The sequence below is a fragment of the Chenopodium album genome, chromosome 14 (genome assembly GCF_948465745.1).
Source record: "Chenopodium album chromosome 14, dcCheAlbu1.1, whole genome shotgun sequence".
Classification (NCBI taxonomy): domain Eukaryota; kingdom Viridiplantae; phylum Streptophyta; class Magnoliopsida; order Caryophyllales; family Amaranthaceae; genus Chenopodium; species Chenopodium album.
Genome location: NC_137847.1, coordinates 48,759,067 through 48,780,192, shown reverse-complemented (window position 1 = coordinate 48,780,192; position 21,126 = coordinate 48,759,067). Strand labels below are relative to the sequence as shown.

General features: G+C 31.3%; 1 protein-coding gene across 1 annotated transcript; it reads left to right on the top strand.

The window, feature by feature from the left end:
- Positions 1–13,655: 13,655 nt before the first annotated feature.
- LOC145577403 (putative auxin efflux carrier component 1c) lies at positions 13,656–20,889 on the top strand. Its single transcript, XM_081634822.1, has 6 exons — positions 13,656–15,282; positions 16,337–16,580; positions 17,607–17,692; positions 19,571–19,728; positions 20,455–20,531; positions 20,643–20,889. The coding sequence occupies exons 1-6, from the start codon at positions 14,031–14,033 to the stop codon at positions 20,707–20,709; spliced, it is 1,884 nt and encodes a 627-aa protein (XP_081490948.1). The 5' UTR covers positions 13,656–14,030; the 3' UTR covers positions 20,710–20,889.
- The last annotated feature ends 237 nt before the right edge of the window (positions 20,890–21,126 follow it).

Here is a 21,126-nt window from a genome sequence, read left to right as displayed (position 1 = left end):
TCAGGTGACTCGAAACATCCAATTTGAAAATCAAACTCTAGTTGAAATCACTTGATCCAGTTTAAGATGACTCGAACGAACCAGATAATCAATGTTGATAGTAACGATTATTTTCAAAATAAGCATATTGGTAATAGAATAGAGAATGACTCGACTCGATCCAAACTTATTCAAACCCAAAATCAACCCAAAATGACATGACCCAAATTGACATTATATGAATAAAAAATAATGACCAATAGTTACCTCTATGCACAAACACATGTGTTGTGAGTATCTATAAACAAATGAGTATATTTTCGTTTTTCTTTTTTAAGTTTAATAAGAAACTGCCAAATTTTAATGTCACGTCAAGTGATTCTTTGAAAGTATTAAGATTGTTCACACATCCGTTGAATGATTCAACAATATGATCAAAAAATCAACAAGAACTTTTATCTTGGTTATAACACTTTCTCAAAAGCAAGCCTAGAGAATATAATGTAACGCCAACCACCTACAACATAAATAAATCTAATTACTTCAAAAGCTAACCTAGAGAATATAATGCAATGCCAAACCACCTACAACATTAATCTAATTACTTCTTAAGCCTTGAGTAGGTGAATTATTGAATTAGCTAGCAAGAAATAGGAAGAGAATGTAGGGAACTAATTCTTCTACCTAAGCTAAAAGGTAAGTGCTTTACAAAAATACTAATTAATCCTTTTTAAAAAGAAGACTCCCTTAAAAAATTCTAGCATATTTTACATATTATCAACATTAGATTAATCATCTTATTACTCTATTTACATACAAGTATATTATTTATAAAGAGTCATGGGACTAAAGATATACTTGTATATCATTCATTCATAAAGAGTTCCAACCACCATCACCACCAATTCACCATACGTACTAGCAAGCTTAGTAAAAGAAATTAAAATCATGGCAACTTCTACCAACATTAAGAAAATTGGCAGTGAAGCATTTATGCTCCTGGAGCAATTTGAAGAGCAAAGAGGACAAAGGCTAAGAAACCAAATTCATCGTCGTAGGAATTACCAATTTCTCTATGATTACCAAAATTATCAAGTCTTTCCTCAAAGAGAACATACCATGGACGCTTTTCAAGCAACTCAGTTTTACAGTGGTTTCATGATATGTGAACATCGTGCTACGAAATCAATACTAACTAGGATGGCTTAGCTCCTTAAAGTGTCATATTGGATGATACTTGTATCTCTTTTAGGTGTATTTGTGTTTTCAACTCAGTCGATATGCCCGCTGTTTGTCTTAATGTATCTCTTTTATCATGTATTTTACGTACATGACAGTGGATCAATTGTTGATCACTCTGTACCATTGTTCGAATTCTATATCAAGTGATAATTGTTTGGTCGGTAGTCCATTTTGATTCAAATGTATTGCATCATCGGATCATCCACTACTCGATTAAAGCATGGAACATTACATTTTTGTACACTTTGGTGGACGAATAGAACTAGTAACCTCTTCAATATATGATTATATATATACATGTACGCCGTACCATAGCTGTTGAGCAATTAGGTTTTGATGATTATAAACTAATGATGATTATCTATCTAACGTGTATATTAAGTTGTGCATAGAAAGAACAAGTTATGCTTGGAACAGGATACAAGGAACCTGAGTAATGACAGGTATATATGTAAGGAACTTGAGCAATATAGGATAAGCAATAGAGGAACAAGAACAACGATAAGTGTTATGGTTGATAAGCATGATGATGGCTAAGGAACCATGAAGGTAACTATGTAAACATGTGTTTGCATATGTTAGCTTCATAAGGTAAGTATCCTACACATATATAGGTCATGTATGTGTAGGAGTCTTTTAATTTAGTTTAGTTTGATTTATTGTTTTTATAAATGAAAAAAACTAACCTTCTGAGTTACTTTGTTATCCTCAGAAGTTTGCTCGGTTTGTCATCATTAAAAAGGGGCAACTTGTTGACCCTTATGAGGTTTTGATGATGATGTTAAGAATTGAGCAAACTTCCATTTAACAAGGATTTTCTAGTGTTGTGATGTTTGCAGGTTCAGTAAGCGTTGAGGGCTGAAGTAGGAACTGAAACAGAGGAACTTTAGAAAATCCATGAGGATACAAGTAAAGTTAGAAGAAGAGTTCCAGAAATGGAACTTCCAGAAGTTTCTTAACAAGAACTTTGAAACGGGTTGTAACGACCTGGTTCCGGTGTAATGCTGGGGCAAACCCTAAGATTCAGAATATATCAAGACTACAGGATTCCAGAACAAGAGTTTCAGAGAAGCAACATGAAGACAGAGAAATAGAAGTATATTGCTCTAGGATTCATGTAAGTATGTTGGACATAAAAGTCGGTCTGGAATAAGTCTATATAGAACCAAGGTGAACTCCAAACAGTTAATGAAATTAGAGTGACTGACTTGTCAGGAACTCAGAGACTGTCAGAGTTCAGGAACCTAATAGGAACTTAAGTATGCACGTCGTTAAAAGTCGGTTTTAATGATATATATATTTATCTAATACGTGCATATCTTTTAGGGATTTGGTTTTACTGAATAAAGATATTTATCTTCTAATAAATCCCTTTTGGAAAAAGATAAATTTTGTTTAAAAAGTATTTTTAAACTAAAAGATAAGATTGGAATAAAATCTGATTTTATGTTAAGTTTATCTTATTATTATTGACAGATTTTATTCTTAACAAAAAGATATATTTTCGGAAAACTTGTTTTTAGAAAATATCTTTTAAACTTATCTTTTCAGAAAATCTATCTTTTTCAAGATGAAATGAATAATTCGAGTGTACTATAAATATGCTCATATGTATTCATTCAAAGTTGAGGCTGACGAAGTGTAGTGGTCGTGCTTAATGGTTTTATCCTTCACCACGAAGCTAAGTCAGTTCTCCTGGTCAAAGTTCCTATCAGGTTTTGGTTATAGTACGTCCAGTGAGTTCCAGACAGGTCTCGAGTGTCCAACATATTAGTTTTATCTCTTTATTCATAGATATGTATTTAGGGATATTCAATAAGATCTTGTAATGGGAAAAGGGTTTGAGTGTTTTGTATTTTAGGGTGAGATTGTGAATTCTCTTAAATTCACGCAAGTGTATGAGTTTGAATTCTCTAAAATTCGAGTGGTAGCTGTGGGTGCACAGTGAGTGAAAGGAACCTGAGAGGTGTCTTGGGTCACCTAAGAAGTGTCCTGGGTAAAGGGAGAAAAAGGGTCCTGAGAGGTGTCTTAGGTCTGGTCGGAGATGTCCTATCAAATAGTCAAGTGTCCGTGGTGGAACTTGCAAAGCAAAGGTCTGTGTAATAGGTTGTACTAGGAGAGTTGCCTATTATAGTGGAATTTGTTTATAAGTCCCAATAGGGCTGAGGTTTTACTTCCAGTTGGGCACTGGATGGTTTCCTCGTAAAACTTGTTGTGTGCTTTAAGTTCCTTTACGTTTTAATTGTTTATTTCCGCTTAAGTTCCGCGATTGGAACCTACTACCATTCACCCCCCCTCTTATAGTAGTTCATCTAAACTAACAATAGCCATGTCATACATAGCTTATGGCTATAGTGGTTTAGAAGTTAGCTTATATATTACTTGTATTGTTAATTCTTAATTAATTAATGAAGCTAAAGTGGTTAAATCAAGCAGTCAATCACTAATGTTTGAAGTCTGAAAACGTCAATTCAATTCCAAACACTATCAAGACACCAACGGTCCATTGGGCCCTACACTAAGGATAGTACGTGTGATACGGTCCAACGAAATAAATACCCTAAACCCACACATTTATTTTTTTGTAAAGATAAAATTTACAAAATGCCTAATCGTAATTTGCAAGGTTTTTTTTTTTTTTTTTTCAACAATTTTCATAAGTGGTTGAACATACCGTGTGGCCAGTCATAATGAGTGTTACTTGATCAGTGTTACATGGGTTACTCGATCAATGTTACAGGGGTTACTTTGTTCGTGTTATAGAGCTTATTTGATCAGTGTTACAAGTAGGGGTGTCCATTCGGTTTTCGGTTTGGATTTAGCCCAAATCCAATCCGATCTGAAATAAATTTCGATTTTGAATTTTCAAATCCAATCCGATCTGAATTACTTACCAAATCCAATCCGAATTATAATTCGGTTATTTGAATCCAATTCGAAAATCTTGAAAGTATAATAGTAAATGATTTATATAAGTATTGAAAACATAGGTTTACATGATTAATATATTATAATCATAAACATAGTTTAACATGATTAATATTAACAATATTTTTTTTGTAAAATAACGCTTTCATAATTCGGTTCTTTCGGTTTTTTGGATCCGAACAAGGTCAATCCGATCCAAATTTTCAAAAAAATTCAATTCAATCCGATCCGATCCAATTTAAAGTTTGGATCCGATCCGAATTGATAATTCGGTTTGGATTGGATTGAATTTTGGTTTTTATCCGAATAATGGACACCCCTAATTACAGGGGTTATGTCAGTGTTATAGAGGTTACTTTTTTTTTTTTTTTTTACAAACAACCACATGGTGTGGCCAGCAGTACACAAGACATGCTATTTTTTTTTTCCTTAAGAGATTAGTGTATATGAATCACGAAGAATTGAACTATAAGTACTACGGTATTATATTTCTTCATTAGTTTCCAATTAAGATAAATAAAATATTTTATAAACTGTAATTTTTTTTTTTTTAACAATAAAATGATTATATTTTATATCAATAAATTAGTTCCATTTTAAATTTTCCATTAGAGGAAAGAAAATATTTACATGTGATATCATGTTTTGATTCATCTCGATGTATAGTTTTTAAAATATCGACATATATGCATATGATCATAGTTGAAGATATTGCTGATAATAAAGTATAAAAACTGGACTTTTAAGCTTTAATAACCATTTATTTATATTTTTGGTTGAGTTGGTCCTTTAACAATTGTTACTCAAATTTATGAGGTGATAATTGTGCAAACAAATGATACAAATACATAGTAAAAAAAAAAAAAAAAATTAGTAAGCATAATTTTATTTTATTTTTTTTTTTAAAAAAAAACAACCGGATTATGACATGCACTATGTTTGAAGTAAAATGAAATGAAGAAAGTATAATACGAATATATATACAATATAATATAACATAGAAATCTAAGAAATTTAAAAGGGTTCTAGATGCATGATCATTCTAAGATATCCTATATTTTTCTAGCTAGTAGAAAGTTGTCGATAAGAGAAGTGTCTTGGAGCTTTCAAAGAAAAAAAAAAATCGTATCTTGGAAAAAAATTGTGTTATTCTCTTGGAAGATCTTTTCTCCACATATCTTTCAATTATACAAACTAGGAATATTTTTCAATAACAAAACTTTACACTTCGTACTTCGAAAATAATCGATAGAAGTGTATTTTATCTAATTAGCTTGTCCTTAACTCTTCCTTCCCACTTGAGATCTCAAAATGTTCCCTTTCTTGTTTCGTTCTTTTCATTTCTTTAGACTTATTCATAGATATGAAGGGGGAGAGATTCATGCAAAAAAAAAAAAAAAAAAAAAAAAAAGAAAAATTATTAAAACCAAACAAATAAGAATGAAGGTAACATAACTTTTTTTGCGCGTTCAAGAATATTGGAATTGATTTTTTACGAATCGGAGAAAGAATGCAACAAAGGATAAGATATGCTAATTTTTTTTTCACTTTATTTCATTACATTATTGTTATTGATATCAGACCATAAAATCGTTGCACCATAAAATTATATACCAGACCAAAATAAATCTTTGTATTTGACTTTGCTTGTTATAAATACCATATACTTTGTATAAATATAAAAATCATAAAAAATTAAATATTAAAAAATACATATTAGCATGCAACGAATGAATAAAATCATACTTGAAAAAGTTTATTTATTTATTTTTTTAAAAAAGCTTTATTTATATGCATACAAATATAATCACAGGCCAGTCAAAACAAGAAGATAATTAGAATGACCGAGTCAGATCAAATCTAAAATAAAAAATTTATTTAAAATAATATAATCAACCCGAAAACCTTATTGCAAATGCAGTGTATATATTGACATAGATTAGAGTTAATCTAAAGTTCTTATAAAGTTCATCCCCTGAAGTAGTTGGCATGTATCCATGACAATGTGCTCAAACTTGTATTAACTTAAATACCAAAAAGATGAGAAGATATTTACACCACAATATAAAATTGAGATGTATTTCAAATTTACAATGTGAACAAATTGAACTTGTAATAACTTAACACCTAAATAAAAAGTTGAGAAGGTATCTATACCACAATATAAAATTGAGATGCATGTATTACAATGTGAACGAACTTGTAATAACTTAATACCTAAATAAAAGGTTGAGAAAGTATATATACCACAATATATAATTGAGATGTATTACAACAACTTAATTCTTTGTACAAAGTATTATCCCCTCAAATCATATAAAAAGTTATCAACATGGAATATATATAGGCAATATAGCAATATAACCTCTATTATTAGTCACAACATATGGTAGATTACTAGATTCTCTAATTGCCTATTTAAAGGCCATGCATGCAAGGTAGCTTGCTATCTTTCAACAACATAAATTCATATAACAAATAAATTTAAAAAATCTTCGTTCTCTAATTTTCAAGTTCTAATAATACACAAGGAAAACTAACATGGCGCCTCCTACCCTTCCCCCTCATGTTGCTAGGGAAGCCTTCATGTCGTTGGACCAATTCTACGAGCAGCAGAGATCAGAGCAAAGATCAAGGGCTCGACCTCAAACTCGACCACAATACCAAGCCTATCGTCCACCAAGGGAGAGAACTATTGACAGTGTGCAAGCTGCTAGGGTATATGGTGGAGTGATGATTTGTGAACACTATGCCAAAAATCGTGGAAAGAAATCTTCATTTGGAAAGGCTTACTACTAAAACTATGTACGATTGTGTAGAATGTGTGTCTTTCATCAATTAAAGTAATGCGTAATGTATAATAGCTGGTCGGAGAAGTACCGAAGTATCAAATAAATGTAATTGTACTTGGTGAGTGAGTGAGTGAGTGGTAGTAACTCAAGGATCGGACTATCGGAGTATGTTGTATTGTTATAAGTTACAATATGATACGTAAGTAGCTTAACTAATCCAATTCTCTCTCTCTCTCTTTTTTCTTTTTTTTTTTTTTTTTCAAGTTTACTCGCTATGTGAATTTTTCCGAATGTCTAGGTTAAGTAGAATTACTATAAAATTATAATTAATAGATTATTTATGCTCTTAATTAAATTAAGGTGATTGAGAAAAAAGATAACATAAGAGCGATATTACAACATAGTTGATATGATATAGATATTTATTAGTGTAATATGTATTTAAAAGTAGAAAATAAGCAAAGATCTAATTTGTAATTTCCATGTGATATGTGCGTTGTTACAATCAAAATAACCCCTTTGAACCCCTTTCATTTATACCATTATCTAATTTTGAATTACATCTTCAAACAACACCATCTATTTGATTATTATTGAAATGGATATCTAAAATAATTTAATAATTCGTAATAAGTGTCCGATTTTAAACTTGTGCACATTCCTACGAAAAACATATGATCCTTGCTTCACCATGAGTTCAATACTACGTTCTATAAATTGTTCTCATTATGACTCAAAACCTATAACGTGTTCTTGGGCCTACTTGGTGTTGGGTTAAACATAAATTGTTTGCGGAAGAGCTTGTACCATAAAGATTAAATTGGATGAGTAGCACTTTAACAAACTTGGCAATTGGTCTTACATGCATCCTTATGTACCTAGGATAGGTGCAACAGTGACCCAATAAAAAAGTCTAGTTGCAAAACTCGCCCAAACCAAAACTCGACTCACTTCCCTAACACGAAAAAATCATTTTACTTCTCTCTCATTAATTTTTCAAAAGTTTATCTCCAAACTTCATTCTCTCTCCTCTACATGATTTTACTTCACTAAACTGAAAAGTCAACAATGGATATACGAAAAGAGATGCAAAATCAACAGGATTATCCCAAGAAAAGGTAAATTTTCAGTGATTTTTGTCCGAATTTATGTGAATTTTTCGAAACTATGTTCTTTGAAAATTTTCTGTTAATTAGTGAAATTTTCTGTTCATATTCATTATGCATTCACTAAGGAAAACAATTAATATGTTCATATTTTGAATGGTTATGTTCACTTTATTAAATGCATGCGTTCATATATTTTATGTCTATGTTCACTTTCTGAAAAGCATGCCTATGATCATATATCTATTCTAAAATGCATGTGATCATATATTTTATGCCTATGTTCACTTTCTGAAAAGCTTATGTTCACTTTTAGGGAAGCTAAGCATATGTTCATATTTTGCTTGATTATGTTCACTTTCTGAAATGCATATGTTCATATTTTTTATGCATATGTTCACTTTCTTAAATACTTATGTTCATATTTTGAATGCTTATGTAAACTTTCTAAAATGTATATGTTCACTTTCTGAAATCCATATGTTCATATATTTTTTTATGTATATTTTCATCTTCTGAAATGCTTATGTTTATACGCATTCAAAAAATGAACCAATGCATATGTTCATATTTTGAATGCATATATTCATTTTCTAAAATGCATGTATTCGTATTTTTAATGCATGTTCATATTTATAAGGCATATTCATATTTTTAATCGAAATTCATACACAGATCAAATTGATCGAAGCTAACAAAATGCAATTCATATGGATTCAAAGAATCAGATAAAACCAAATCAATCGAAATTAAGCACAAAATCACCACATATTAAATCGAAATTCATACATAAAAATTATGAACAAAAAAAAAACATGAAGAATGAAATTTACACATAATTCATACATAATAAATCGAAAGTGATCAAAGCTAACCAAAAATCAAACCAAAAAAAAAAAAAAATACAATTCCAACTAACATACAAAAAAAACCTAATTACAAATCAACAAAACAAAACATTAATCTGCATTGACGATCTATTCGGGAATAACAACTAATTTCATGTTGTAAAAAACAATTCCACATTGTAAGAAACAAAGTCAATAAAAAAAGTGAAATAAAAGTGAAAAAAAAAACAGAGCAAAGAGAAAATGAAGAACAAATTAAAGGAGAAAAACAGAGGAGAAGAAAATTATATTGAAAAATTTGATGATAATTTGGATCAAAATTATTACAAGAAAGAAAACAGAAGAGAGAGAATTTAATTTGGAAGAAGGAAACAAAAAAAATTTAAAAAGGAAACAAAGAGTTGTGTTGATTGATTTGAGTTTGGGATGTGTTTAATGCAGAATATCCTGCATTTAAGGGTGTTGTACCTATTCTACATGCATGAGGATGCATGGAAGAATATGCCCTAACTTGGCTATTTGGTTATATTTTTTAGTGGAGATATTTAAAATTTCTTAGGATTTTACTTAAAACAATTGGTACTTGAGTTCACTTGCAACGAATATTATTGCACGACCTGGATTAGTCATACAATTAAATAAACTTAGGGAGTGTGGGGTGAGAACATTGAAGGTACACCTAAAAATGGCATTGGGTTGTGCTAGATCAACACAAAAAAAGAATGGGACGACATAACACGTTACTGTGCGTGTTGAGCTGTGAGTTGTCGTCATTTGGGAGAAGCATGATAAGGCACGGCACGACCTAATCAATAGGTCAAAGCACACTAAAATGATGAAATTTTGCTTAGACACGCAAGCCCATCACAGTTTGGCACGTTTGCACATAGGCATGGGCCGTGCACGAGTCAACCTTTTGAAAATTTAGACACGACACAAAACTTGTGGGCTGAGCTAACTCCAATAGATCTGGCATGAGGCACGACCCGATACGATCCAGAGCCATCTTTAGGTACACGCGAGCCGTGTACTCTAAAATTAAGTGCATTGAAGGATATTTATCTATTTGATCTATTAGTTCATTTTAAATATGAGTAAAATTGATCAAATGAGCGAAAAATCAATTATTTCAGGTACCATGCTTTTAGTGCATCTAGGTGTAAGATTAACTTTGTAATCTTTAAGTGAAATTTATCTAGTTCATTGTTAGATTGAAAATGAATTAGAAGAGAGGTTTGGCCAAAAAGTTAAATGTAAAAAAGAATTGTTGTACGAATTTTATGGAAAGAGATCATTGGCCAGGATCTTGGTTGCCGATAAAGGGTCAATAGGTCATACATACAACCATACAATAGGAGAATTTTACTAAATGCAATTCGTATAACCGTACAACTATGTACCCTAAAATGAATTGATAATAGGTGGAGTATTTCACCCATCTTATATTATACAAGCTAAGTTAATCATTACGGAGTATTCTTTATTAGAGGACCCTTTCAACCAAAAATTTAAACTGATTGTTAAAACTCATAATTGATTTAAATACGTACTATATCGTTCTTCTTTTGCATCAATTTGTGCCAACTACTGCCGACTTATATGTAGGATATTTCTCCCTCTTCTTCTATTAAAAAATTTTTATTCAAAGGGGAGGTGAGTTTCCATTATTTTATCGATTGTAAAAGCCTAAAAGGATGGTGTTATGAAAGAGGGAGGATTATTAATGGATCCTCTCTTTAGGCTCTCTCCTTTTTTTCTTTCCCCTAATAATTTATTCAAACAAAAAACCTTATTCCAGTTCCTTTTCCCTTCCCTCAGCTCATTTCCTCTCCATTTCCTCTTGTCCAAGTAAAATGATAGCGTATATATTCATAATATTTGGTACGTAATAGTTTTACTAGAAATTAGTAATAAACATTAATAGTCAAACTTGTGTATTGATAAATTTAACCTGTAATTTGTTTTTCTGAGTTCTTATTTACCACCCAATTTTCTTATTTTATCAACTTTTACATTATTCTTTGTGATAATCTACTAATGTTTATTGTTTTTAATCATATAAGGACCCATTATATGAGATCACTTTCTAGTTAATAGGTCTCATACTCTCTCTATATCCTTCTTTGTAAAATTAAAGTAAAAATATGTAACATATTAGTTGTTATGATAATTAAGTAGAAGTTAAGAAAACAAAGAAACTATATGTATGTGCACTATCAGTTAAAATGTTGTGATTATTTTTTTTAAAAAAAAAGATAAATGAAGATGATAGAGCACAATGCACACGCGAAGCTAGACATTAGACCTCTCAACTATTGGTTATTGATTATCGAAAATAAGAAAAAAGGGGGGCGAATCCAAGAAGAAAGAGTAGGATGGCCGAGGGAAGTGTCTTTGTAGTTAGAGACATGAAATCAAAAGCTCTACAAACAAGAGCTTACAGACACACCACTTCCAACCAAAATTCTTTTTCTATTACATAAACAAAGCACTTTTTTTTTTTTTAATTAATGTGTCATATCTTGATGGTTGAGCCATCTACTTACTTACCAATGCTACTCCCCTTTCTAAATTCATCTCTTACTTTAAACCAATTGGCTAAACGACAATTTCCCACCTCCCTAAATCATTATTCCCTATTATTATTCTCTTTATTTCAGCTTGGCTTTGTCTTTTACCGCACAATATTATTACTCCCTCCATCACTTGTGCTTAAACCTATTGTTAATACGGATGCAAGAAAGAAAGATGATACTGTAGAAATCAAAAATTAGAACATAAATTTTACATTTCGTTCACTAGTTAGGCCCTGTTCTTTTAAGCTTCTGTGCAGAAAAAGTAAATGTAAGCAGATTGAGTAAGCAAAGCAGAGTTTAGCAGAGTAGATCATATCAGTTCAAAAGAACAAGACCTTAGTTACGCCAAGATAGGCGAGAGAAGAGTTTGTTGTGATCTTGAAGAAGTAAAGATTAAGTTGCTAGGTTAATCTCTAAAGGAGTTTATATAGTACTCCTACTCCAAAACCATAATAGGCTCCAAAACAGAAAATCACAGCCTTTTTTTTTTTTTTTTTTTTTTTTTTTGACAACCAAGAAAACAACATAAGAAAACTAGTCCTTCCTAGCATTCAAGGCCAGATTTTTAAAAGCATATTCTAATATACACTTCATAGCCTACATAATACAGTATGTTTTCAAGTTATTAAAAGCATATTCTAACATACACTTTTATTTTTTAAAATAAAAGTTTCATTCCTTAGTTAGATAAAGTCTATCATCCACTTACTATTTCACTTTTAATGGATAAAACTTCATATAACTCCGCTTCACAAATATTAAAATAGTACCATTACCTTTATATTATATTCAACTTTTGTTAATAATATCTCAGCATAACTCAACTATTAAAACTATATGCTCAGAAAGATAAAACGAGCTTTTATTTTCAGATATTCATCTTTGCCTAATTTAATTATTCTTGTTTGAAATCATACAAGTGAACTGAACTGAGTTAAGCTGAACTTAACTATACTGAATTGTTTATAAGAGAAAGAAATTAAAAAGTGAACTGAAATTAAGCTGAAGAGAATAAACGCTCACACTATTCTAAAAATATAAACTACTGCAAAGTGGCAAGTTCTACTATAATTAATCATTTTTTTTTCTCAAAAAAATAAAATAAATAATATATGATGATGTATGTCTCTATTTAAAACAGTAATTTATATCTCCTAATTCTATAGATCAAAGTTGGACATTGCCTTTTACTCTCGATCACCCACATTGTAGAAAGTAGATACACTTTTTGTTGTGTACTTTAGTTAAAATTTACATGTTGCTAGGTTGTACACAAAACAAGTGGTCGTTTGGGCATTCATAGAGATACATAGGGAATTATAGAAATGGTTGAATTATAAAGCTTAATTGCAAGCAACCATGTAAATATATTTTGTCAATAACCGCGAATAACTTATAACTTATAACTTTATAGGAATTTGTGATGCAATCTGAGCCTCATCACCTCTAAAATTGAAAAAACTAAAGGAAAATCCTATCATTAACAAAAACTAAATAGTACTTCGGGCCTGTTCACATTTACTGAACTGAGCTGAACTAAACTGAATTGAAGTGATTGGAGCTGAATTGAACTAAACTGAAATGAATATTTTATGAGAGAGGGAAATTAAGAGCTGAACTGAACTGAATTGAACTGAATTGAACTGATCGGAGCTGAACTGAACTGAATTGAACTGAAATTAAGTAAATGTGAACAGGCCCTTCATCAAAGTTAGGACTTTTAATTATTTAGGTTACTTATGGTGTTAAAGTCAGCGTGATAAAAAAGTCATGAATGAAATTAACTTATTGTTTCCATATAATTTTTTTGAGAAGAGAAAGCCAAATTTAATATATATATATATATTGCATTAACATATATCAATTAAGTTCAAAAAGCTCTCACATATAAGAGCTTAATGACTATAAAACCATTAATCCAGAACTTCAACAATCCTATCTAAAATATTACAATTAAAAAAGAAAAAGAAAAAGTATATGACACAAAAAGAATAAATTAAACAAGAAAGAATAAAAGTTAGGATTAAAATATACACCAACTCTCACCCCCCCAAGTACAACCTCTTGGTGGGTAGCAAGTGCAAGGCTTTGGCAGTCGCGCAACTCTGAAAGCACACAAACACACACATACACTCACACTCACACTAGGCTATTATTTTTGTGTAGTCCTAAATTGTACTTGGTTGTATATTTATATTATTACTCAAAAGAATACCACGCCAAAAACCCATGCTCTGAATTCCTCCCAAGTCCCACCCATCTATCTATCTATCTATCCCATTTACCCAAACCCCCACATGCTCCCCCTTCCATTTCCCAATTCACCTTCTTCATCATCATCTCCACCACCACCATTATTATCTTTTCTCATTACTCATTACCCTTACCTTCAACCAGTATAAACAAACAAACAACGCCATTTTCATCTATCTATCTATCTGTCTATACTATATCGTGTTATGTTAGCTAGCTAGAGGTAGCTAGTAACTAACTAACTGCGACGATTTGGGTTACCATTGAAAATTTCCTTGCTGGTGTTGAAAATTAAAATACACGACCATGATCACTCTATTGGATTTCTACCATGTAATGACGGCCATGGTGCCGCTTTACGTGGCTATGATCCTCGCTTACGGTTCGGTTAAGTGGTGGAAAATCTTTAGTCCCGATCAATGTTCGGGTATTAATAGATTTGTAGCTTTGTTCGCGGTTCCACTTCTTTCGTTCCATTTCATTTCGAGTAATAACCCGTACACGATGAACCTTAGGTTCATCGCGGCGGATACTCTTCAAAAGGTGATCGTCCTGACCGCGCTTGCGATCTGGAGTAGGGTAAGCAAGCGCGGTTCACTCGAGTGGACGATCACGTTATTTTCATTGTCAACGCTTCCAAACACACTTGTTATGGGTATCCCTTTATTAAAAGGAATGTACGGGGATTTTTCGGGTAGTCTAATGGTACAAATTGTTGTGTTACAATGTATCATTTGGTACACGTTAATGTTGTTCATGTTCGAATATCGAGCAGCTAGGATGCTGATATCCGAACAGTTTCCGGACTCTGCCGCCTCCATCGTGTCAATCCATGTCGACTCCGATGTCGTCTCATTAGACGGGCGGCAGGTCCTGGAGACCGAGGCCGAAATCAAAGAAGATGGAAAGTTACACGTGACCGTGCGCAGGTCTAATGCGTCACGGTCCGATATTTTCTCTAGAAGGTCACACGGGTTTTCTTCGACGACTCCTAGGCCGTCGAATTTAACCAATGCCGAAATTTACTCGTTACAATCGTCTAGGAACCCAACACCGCGAGGGTCAAGTTTTAATCACACCGATTTCTACTCGATGACCGGTGGTGGTGGTGGTGGTGGAAGGAGGTCAAACTTTGGTGCAGGAGATGTTTACGAGTTAGGTTTGACCACTTCTAGGGGTCCCACTCCAAGACCTTCTAACTTCGAGGAAGATAGTGGGGGTAATAGTAACAGGCCTCAGCACCCGAAGTACACACAATATCCTGCGCCTAATCCAGGGATGTTTTCTCCTACTAAGAAGGATAATAGTAGTACTGGAATTGCAAAAACCAATAGTATTACGAACACGATAACAACCACGAGTACAAATACTAATACTAATAGTAACGCGGCCGCGAAGAAGGCTAAGGGTGGAGATGAAGCGGGGAAGGATCTTCATATGTTTGTATGGAGTGCTGGTAATTCCCCTGTATCGGATGTATTTGGTGGGCATGATCACTATGGTGTTGCAGCTGATCAGTCTATTAAGGAAGTTCGGATGAATGTGTCTCCTAGTAAAGGTACGTACTTATTACTCTCCATATCTATTTCATTGTCCCGTTATTAGTTTAAACTGCCGAACCTTAATGTGTGACTATTAATTATGTATAGAGAATGTATTCATGTTGCAATGTTTACAATCATTGTTACCGTTTTTTATTTTCACTACCTTGCTTGATTAGATATTTTTGTGAAATTAATATTTTTTTTTTTTTTTTGTTAATCACTTGTAAGATAATGTTGCCATTCCGATAGTGTCCCTACCCAATATATTGACCCATCTTTCATTGGATTCTTCAATGTCGCATGCATTTTTTGAATCTTGTAAATGATACTCACTCCAAAATATTGCAAGTGAAAATAAAAAGACAATTTGGAAAATGGAGTTTTATGAGGTGGAAATAATGATATGGTATGAATGACTAGTGCAATTATAATATAAAGACAATTGTTATTCATTGTTGAAATGAAAATAGAACTTTAATTATCAAAAGTATTTGGTGTAGCAAATTAAAATTCAATTCTTTTTTACTTTAGTTATCATTGGAACTAGTTTTACATGGATAGTTATTTTGAGTAAAGAGTACTCATTGGAAAAGTGTTTTGACTTCTAAAAGTTACTTCTACACATAACATATCATGTTTTTTTTTTTTTAAAATAAATAAATAAAACACGGAGTATAATATATTGTCAATATTTAAATAAATCATAATTAATCTTTTTATTTTGAGATACGGAGTATGTCTATGTATTTTTAAGGTAGGTATGTGCTCATCGTATACCTACACGGCTACAAAAAGTAATATTAAAAGTAATAAAAGATACAAATCCGTAAATGTTTAATATTTCGTATAACCGTTGGACATGTACAATTAATTGTCATAATATGAATATTTTAAGTTATTTTGTATTAACGTGTTTAAATGTTTATTCTTTGTCTTTAAAAACCTGTGTTAAGATAAATTCTTTTTCATTTGTCGTATCAGATGTATCCTTATTCAAATTGTACAACCAATTAAAATTATAGAAAATACTAATTACTTAATTTAATATATTTTTAATGGCCAATATAGTGGAGGGTGGAAGAGATAATAATCAAGAAGAATACATGAATGGAGATGAATTTAGCTTTGGAAATAGAGGAATGGAAGGAGAAATGAAAGAGCATGCGAAAGTGGATGATGGAAAGCCCAAAACTTTACCACCAGCTAGTGTTATGACAAGACTCATACTCATCATGGTTTGGAGGAAACTTATTAGAAATCCCAACACTTATTCAAGTTTAATTGGCCTTACTTGGTCTTTGGTCTCCTTCAGGTACCTTTTTTCTTTTACTCGTATTCAATATTATTTGGAACTTCAATTCACTTTAATTTGCATCATGAATTTATTGCCTTGGATATAAGTGTTTGGTGTTAGAGATTAATGTAGAAAAATCTAGATGTGCAATCTAGTGAGTAGTTTAGAAAGTTTAGAAAAATTAGGACAAGGTTTGTATATAGAAATATCTTGTAAAATATCAAAGATATTTGATGTAGAAAAATCTAGATACATCACCACTATAAATATGTTATGTGTGCATGAGTATGTAAGGAGTGAGCTAATCAAAAGAGCTCCACCAATGGTTGATAGAAACTAAGGGTTCTATCAAGAGAGTGAGAGACATGAGCTCTCACAAACATGTTTGTACAACTTATGATGAAATTTATGAATACATAAAATTGTTGTATGATATTCGAGTCCATTAAACTTCCGCATGTGCCCAATTTCTATCATTTGGATCAACATTCTTGAATCTAGTCACATGCGGGTTGTGGTTGTTATTTGAACAAATGTCGTTATGACCTCGTGCTTGTAATCCATTACAGTTATCGTTATTTATCACTCACTCCTTATCAAACATGCGTTATTACTTAAAGTTATTAACTATGCAATAATGCAACGTTAACTTTTAAAGTGGCAATTAGAATTTCACTTTCAATCATGAACTTATTGTCGTGGATAAGTGCTATATAGTCATGCACGGGTTTTTACATGAACAAAAGTGATGTCCTTTTAATGTAAATTTATTACTGTTATTGTCATTTATTACTGATGTCTGTCTATCAAACGCGCGTTATTACTTAAAGTTAATCACGTAACATAATGTTACTCGATCTAACACATATGTAGGTTTGTTATATGTGTGTATATGGCGATATAATATAAGTATTTATTACTGTTATCGTCATTTATTACTGTTTGTTTATCAAACACATGTTATTGTTTAAAGTTAATTACGTAACGTAACGTTACTCGATCTCACACAGTGGGTTTGTTATATGTAATGGTGGTGTGATATAGGTATCACGTAGAGATGCCGGCCATAATAGCAAAGTCGATATCGATATTGTCGGATGCAGGGCTTGGCATGGCCATGTTCAGTCTAGGTCAGTCACAACATTTCTTAGCTTTGTGTTTCTCTTTCTCTACTTTATGCTTTTCAGATCAGGAGACATGCGCTCTTCTCTTTTCCCTTTACTTTTATTGTCAAAAGTTGTTAACCAGCAAGTATTAGCCAACTGATCTTAATGCAAGTGCATGTCATCAATATAATTATTTTTCCTAGTGCTTGTAATCATGTCTTACCGTGGGCCTTTTCATTATTAGAATATTTTCCCTCTATACTTATTGGAATCATGTAATTGGGCACCATCATACTTTGGAAATCTTAGAGTACATTTTATATCTACTTATCTAGAAAATGCATGATATAAGGAAATAAATAAAAAAGGAATTAATTAAATGAAGAGCAAAGAGGGAACTTCTACCAACCGATTTGGTTCATATAATGGTTTTTTTTTTCTTTTTTTTTTTTTTAAAAAAATGTTTTATTTAAAAAAATAGCTTTTTTTTTTTTTAAATTTGGAATTTTGTTTTTCTATGGGAAATTCTAATGCCATACTTTAAAATATCCCATTAATTTGAACAATAACATTCAACATAATATATTTGCAACAATTCTCAATTTTTCAAAAATTTACACAAAGTAAACAATCACTCAAAAAAATTGATCCAAACTTCCAATTGACAAATTAAAAAAAAAAAAAACACATATAAAGATAGAAATATATTAAGGTCTAAACGCCCAAAGTTTCTAATGCACTTACATGGAGAAAAGGTGTATTAGAATAAGATAAAAGCCTAAAATTTAGAAAGCAAGTAGGAACAATTAAGTCTTGATTATAAATAACTAGAGTTATACAACTGTTGACCATAGAATCATTTTATTTGCTCCAAAAAAGATGAACAATACTTTATTTCCCTTATCGTAGTATAATTTGCGATAGTCTTGACAAAACATTACTACTTGAAATTTCAAATTTTTGTGATTGATATGATCTAGAAGAAAAATTAGGGCTTTTTGTTTGGGATCGAAATTAGAGTTCTGCCACTATTGCATACTCCGTATTTTTGTATATTGTTTAAATTTTCCAACTTAAAAAAAAATCTTTTTGAAAATTAAGAAAAACGAAAAAAAAATTTATAAAAATAATAAAGTGAACCAAACAAGTTCAAAGAAAAATAAGAAATAGATAAATTACTTCCAAGTTAATAAATTAGCTAGTTTAGAAATTAAATTTTATAATTAGCCGTTTTGGTAAATACTTTTATCAAATTAGCCGTTTTGGTAAAAGATCCAGCAAAGTGTTATGTAGAGTTTTTTTTATTTTTTTATTTCACTTTATCCCTTAATAATATATACAACTTAGTTGCTATGCATTTACAAAACATATAGGAGAGCAAAAATGTAAATTTGGCAATTTTCTAGAAAAAAGCTTACTCTACCATGGTACATTATAATGTACCATTAAAGTATAAGTTGTCTTAGTAGTACTACTATACATACAGTGGTATTTTTTACCTTCCTATAAGTTAAATATTTTCCCCTAAAATACTTACCACCGGTTACCTACCACTTTCTGAGCTAACTAGTGTATGAGAAATGCTAGTTTATATTTAGTAAAGTAATTACTTATTTTCTATACCACAAAGCATTTAAAAGGAGTGTATATATGTTTGAATTGAGTACATTTTTTTTGAAACTGATTAATACTCGCTTGTACCAAGTACGGTATGAATCAATTAAGTTTATTTACACGTACTATTGATAGATATGACAATTAAATTTGAACAAAATCAGTATTACATTACATGAATTTTCATAACAATAGAATATGCATATACTTAGAAAAGATCAGTTTTGATTAATTAAGTTAATTAAAATTAAGATATTAATTTTGTGGGTAATTAAAAATGAAATACAGGATTGTTCATGGCATTGCAACCAAGGATAATAGCATGTGGAAATTCGGTAGCAACATTTTCAATGGCAGTAAGATTCCTAACTGGCCCAGCTGTCATGGCTGCTGCTTCCATTGTTGTTGGCCTTCGCGGCGTTCTTTTACACGTTGCCATCGTCCAGGTCACTTCTCACTTTTATTCCACCTTTTTCTTTTTTGCTATTAATCAACCTTTTACTGATTTATTCTATGAAATTATACTTCATACTTCGTATTATCCTTAATCTTGTTTAGTGTATGTGCCTTGAAATTAAATTAATACCTCCTCTTTTTAGTAATACTCATACCGTCTCAATTTAATCAGATAATTGGACTAAGATTTTTAACAAATTAAATAACCCTCTTTTACTCCTTAAAAATTAGGTTTGATTGATCACTTCATTATTATCTCCTTTCTCATTTACATTTTGATAAGTGAGTTTACTCAATTCACACATGCATTCGTTTCAAAAAGTTGCTACTACATGCCATGATAAGTTAGCAAACTTAGGTTAATATTCATCTCAATACATGATTCATTAATTCCATTATAATAGACTATCCTTGTTTAAGGCCAGGTGTTATGTGAGCATACATGTGTTACCCAAGTAAGAGGCTAAAACTTGAAAAGTTGAGATTGAAGGATTTATAAATCTAAGCGAACTTTTATCTCTAAATCAATTGGTGACGAGTCAAATAACTTTTAGTTCATTTTAGTTATATCTCTTATATTCTCTTATCTTACACGTATTTATATGTACATTGTGTTTTATCAAATTCGTTAGTTCATCTTCTACCCCTAATTAAAAAGATGTTATTGAATGTAAATCTCATGTCTTTTTTGGTTAAACATGTTGAACAAAACACAGGCAGCACTCCCACAAGGAATAGTTCCCTTTGTATTCGCCAAGGAGTACAATGTTCATCCTGATATTCTTAGCACAGGGTAATTACAAGCATTATATCTCTAATAGATACTATTAATTATCTTTATGCACAAATTTTCTTAATTAATTATCTAAATTAGTTTATTAATTTTTATCTAATTTCTATGCAGCGTCATATTTGGAATGCTAATCGCGCTACCAATCACACTCCTCTACTACATTTTGTTGGGTCTATAAACTTTGTTTTAATTTGTTGTATGTAAACTTCAAGACTAAGTGGTTAATTAAATCTAGGGATAAGGGGGAGTAAGTAAGAGGTTGATTTTATGAGTTTCTTTCTTTGCAAAAAAATTATGTAAAATTATGCTTGTAGTCCATTTATTTATAGATAAAATTAATCCTGAAAATTTTAGTTTATACTGACTCTTTTCACCTTTAGTTGTTATTTATTTTAGCTCCTCAACACGTTCATAACATATACGAGATCAGAATGAAAGAGATTTATTATATATGTAAAAGGATGACTCGTGCATGGTGTATTCTATTAATCAGATTTAATGATCGGACTTATGTAAATTTAACCAAACTTAGCTAAACATATCATTAAAAATTATTTTAGTTGTAAAATTAACATGATGAGCAAATCTTATAGGA